Source organism: Diceros bicornis, chromosome 37, assembly GCF_020826845.1.
Source record: "Diceros bicornis minor isolate mBicDic1 chromosome 37, mDicBic1.mat.cur, whole genome shotgun sequence".
NCBI lineage: Eukaryota > Metazoa > Chordata > Mammalia > Perissodactyla > Rhinocerotidae > Diceros > Diceros bicornis.
The window spans coordinates 9,319,679-9,323,522 of NC_080776.1; the positions used below are offsets into that span (position 1 = coordinate 9,319,679).

Here is a 3,844-nt window from a genome sequence, read left to right on the forward strand (position 1 = left end):
TAAGGCAGAGATTCTATAAAGCTGGGAAAGGGATACAGCTTCCCTGGGCTGGAGAGGGAGCCAGGGGGAAGATAAAGGCTGGAAATGCCCTGGGTGTGGGAGAGGAGCCCAAGAGAGCTCCTGCCTAGAGTTAAGGAGGCTCTATCCTGCTGTGCCTGGCCTGGGGCCGTGTGTGTGTGTGTGTGTGTGTGTGTGTGTGTGTGTGTGTGTGTGTGTGTAGGTTGCAATTCAGCCATGACCTCTGCTGTGGGGCTGTGTGCACCCCAACCAGAGGATGGCAAAGGTGCCATCTGGGCTAAGCTGATGGGCTTTTACAAAGAAGAGATGTGGGACTGGTTGTATTTAACAGGATCTCCAAGATTCTTACCAGCAGTTTCCTCTCAGCCCCATCAGAGTCTAGCCACAGACATCCTAAGCCAGTTTATTCTCCACAGTCAAAGGTCCCAGAGCCTGAGGGGAGGGTCAGGTTGGCAGGGAGGGTCCCTCAGAAGGATGAGGATGGAAATCACAAAGCAAGATACCAAGGAGGCAAGAGAGGCAGGCAGGTTCAGGAGCCTTTATTGAGCATCCTCGGGGGAGGTGCTGTGGCCATGGAACTTAGTGCTGGACTCTCCGAATGGACTGCAACTGCCCAGTGTGGGCCTGCGTGCCGAGTTCACTGTAGGTACGGAACTCCCCGCTGCGCCGGTCCCACTCCAACACATACTGGTAGCCCCGGTAGCCTGGGTACTGGTAGGCCACCCACCTAGGCCAGTAAGGGCACAGGGGTGGTAAGTAGGCTCTGCCATACCCCTACCTATGTCCTCCATTAGTAGTCCTCCTTTCTCAGGTCCCACCCCCTCAACAAACCATTGCTTCAGTTTTCCCCACGTGGATCTCTCCCTGCCCCGCCCACTGCTCCAGGTCTTCCTATCACCTTCCTCACCTTGTCTCCTATTCCCACCTCCATTGCCTCCTCATCCATGTTTTCAATCCCTTCCTCTATCCTCATATTGTTCTGTGGAATCCTATTCTCTTATTACCTGCCTCCCTCTCTCCCTCCCAGTCTGTCTTCATCATCTCACTTACTGTTGTCTCCAAGTCTCCCATCACCTCCCCTCCCTCTGTGCCCCAGTCCCCAACATCTCTTTTTAACATGTCTCTTAGTGCCCCATCACTTTTCCCACCCTCCTCCCTGGTCCCCACTGCTTCCCTGCTCTTCTCATCTCCCCTTTCCCAGTCCCAGCACTCACGCTCCAGAGCTGACTTTGATGGAACCCACATCCTTGCTGGCCCAGCCCATGGAGGGCAGCGATGGGTAGTCATCAGTGAGTTCAAACTTGGAACCCTGGAAGTTGTCCCCCTCAAACAGTGTCACATGGCTGTCACTGTGGTTCTGAGGCATGGGGAGGTGGGGGTGGACAGGTCAGGCTCTCCAAAGAAATGTTAATGGATATGTTCTCAGCCTCACTCCCCCCATCCCACTGCCCCACACAAGCTGTGCAGACACTTAGGCTCCACGAGCACTCCCAGAGTTCACTCCTTCAGCTCCATAGCAGTCTGGGAAGCTGGGATGCTCAGAGGTCCCTTCTATGGCTTTGGGTTGGGGGGTGAGAGCAGGGGGGTTCTCAGAGACCCTTCCAGGTCAGGGCTAGAGGGAATCTTGTGACATGGACCTGTTTTGCAGGAAGAAAATCAGAAGTACTGAGAGAAATCTGGTCCATTAACAAAGACAGTTTCCCTAAGGGCCTCATTGATTGCCCACCCCCCTGTCCAGCACCCTGGGCACAGCCTCTCCCAGGGTAGGGCCTAGCTAAGGGGTGCTGGATGGCAGAGTCAGGACAGAGAGGCCAGGGCATCAGGATTGGTTGAGTCTGGGCTCCTATAGTCCCAGGGCCTTCCCCCTGCAGGGCTCCTGCAGGGAACGGAGAAGTGGGGCTGAGTCAGCAGCTGGTCTCTGCCCTCCACTCCCCAGCCCCAGGCCTCCCCAGTACGGTACCTAAGTCAGCACAAACGGGAAGCAAAATCCTCCCCTCCAGTGTATTTGATCCATTACCAACCCTTCCCCGCCCCCCCCCCCCCCCCCCCCCGACATACACACGATGATGGACCCTCTTCTCATCTTCACTTTAACTCTTGTGACCTGGGACAAGTCACTTTGCCCCTCTGAGCCCCATTTCCACACCTGTGTATGGGGCTAACAGCAGCCACCCGACCTCACAGGGCTGTGTGATGACAGAGGCGCTCGCCCACGCATATGGACAACTGGACGTGAGGAACCAACGGTGCTCAGGCTTGGCGTGGTGTCAGCGCTGTCCGTGGTGCTGATCCCCTGCACCTGGCTCACGCCCACATTCCGAACTTTCCGAGACCCCTCTGGTTCTGGGAAGTAACGCCACCACCACCCGTCTGGGAATTAGGTTTACACACCCCTATACAGTGGGTGAACGACCTTCCCGGGGTGCCATGGTGGGGCCAGGTCCTGGAGCTGGTAGCTAGGAGGCAGAGGAGGAGGGGGAGGACCGTGCTCACCGCGCAGAGCACTGGCCGGAAGGACAACAGCTGGTCGCTGTGGTGGCCACCGCTGCCGCTCCAGGCGCTCCAGCGAGGATAGTCGCCCATCTCCAGAATGAACTGCTGTCCCTGGAAGTCAGGGTACTCGAAGGCCACCCAACTGGGGAAAGACAAGGGGAGGGGAGGCATCTGCCCCAGCCTCACTCCTTCCTCCCTCTCCCCCGTGCTTGCTGTGATCGAAAAGACTGAGAAACAGATCTTTTTCTCCAACCCCAGGCCCTTCCCCTGACACACCCATCACATGGCAACCAAGCCCCTGTAAAGGCCAAAGACCCTAAACTAGCTGCTATCCAGGGTTTGAGCGCCCCGGGTTTCCAGCTCAAGGCCCCCAGGTTGGACAGAATTTCTCAGGCTATGAAGATCATCCGACTAAACACTCGTACCTCAAGGATTTAGGTGCCTGCAAAGGCGGGCGTAGGAGCCTTCTTGCCTGCAGTAGCAACCTGCAGTGGCTCGGAGGCCTCAGCTCTCCCAAGGACCCCAGGCTCTAGTTGACCAGAATGGGAGAGTGGAAGCGATTTGGCTTCTTTTGTTAAACGAGGCGCAGAGCTATCTAATTTTGCACAGAGAAAAACTTGGGGAGGACATAACTACACTGGGAACCTCTTCAGGGTTCAGGCTGGCCCCACGGAGAACTGGCTAAGGGTCGCCTGTCCCCTTTATCCCTTTAGCTCCCACGAGGATACATTCTTTCCCACGATTCGTCTTGCAGCGGGTGGGGAGTTTGGGAGAGGCCGAGCGATTTCCCACGTTGGTGGGTCTCTCTCAGAGCTTACAGTCTGGGGAACGGAGAACTGGGAGCTGAGGTCCCAGGCTCGGCGCTTGGGCCAGGGGATCCCGGCGCCCTTCAACCCAACCCAGCTGCGCCGGGGCGATCACTCACGCGCCGTTTTCGACCTTGACCGAGCGCACCCTGCGCAGGCCTCCGAGCTCGCCGATGTTCGCGCAGTCACTCAGCAGCTGGCAGCGGCGGCCCTGGAAGTCTTCCTCGTCCCAGAGCGTGAGGCAGGCGGACGCCGGGCCCGGCGCGGGGGCGCTGCTCATGCCGCTGCGGACGACAAGGACAGGACCAAGTGTTCAGCTTCTAGTGAGACCCCTCCCCGGCCCGCCCAACCTGGATAAGGGATAAAGGACCCGGGGGCTGGACCCGGGCTGACTTGGACCGGGACTGCTAATGGCTCTCCCTCATCTCGCCCTCCCCCGCCCAGAAGAGACCCCGCCCCAGCACGAGTATTCACCGGGTCGGTGAGCGCACTACAGACGGAAAGTGGAGAGGCTGCGCGCGGGCCAG

At 58.2% G+C, this 3,844-nt stretch overlaps 1 protein-coding gene across 1 annotated transcript; it reads right to left on the minus strand.

Annotated features, from left to right (window-relative positions):
* Window positions 1–597: 597 nt before the first annotated feature.
* Window positions 598–3,597, minus strand: CRYBA2 (crystallin beta A2). Its single transcript, XM_058533024.1, has 4 exons — window positions 3,437–3,597; window positions 2,512–2,653; window positions 1,233–1,375; window positions 598–745 (listed from the first exon to the last, which is right to left on the minus strand). The coding sequence occupies exons 1-4, from the start codon at window positions 3,595–3,597 to the stop codon at window positions 598–600; spliced, it is 594 nt and encodes a 197-aa protein (XP_058389007.1).
* Between the last annotated feature and the right edge of the window lie 247 nt (window positions 3,598–3,844).

What these genes read in the sequence shown, in the direction of transcription:
- CRYBA2 (XM_058533024.1), bottom strand. Translation starts at nt 3,597, where the DNA reads ATGAGCAGCGCCCCCGCGCCGGGCCCGGCGTCCGCCTGCCTCACGCTC. An exon ending in GTCAAGGTCGAAAACGGCGC is followed by an intron (nt 2,654 to 3,436) that starts GTGAGTGATCGC and finishes GTCTTTCCCCAG; the next exon opens with TTGGGTGGCCTTCGAGTACC. An exon ending in TCCGGCCAGTGCTCTGCGCG is followed by an intron (nt 1,376 to 2,511) that starts GTGAGCACGGTC and finishes CCCATGCCTCAG; the next exon opens with AACCACAGTGACAGCCATGT.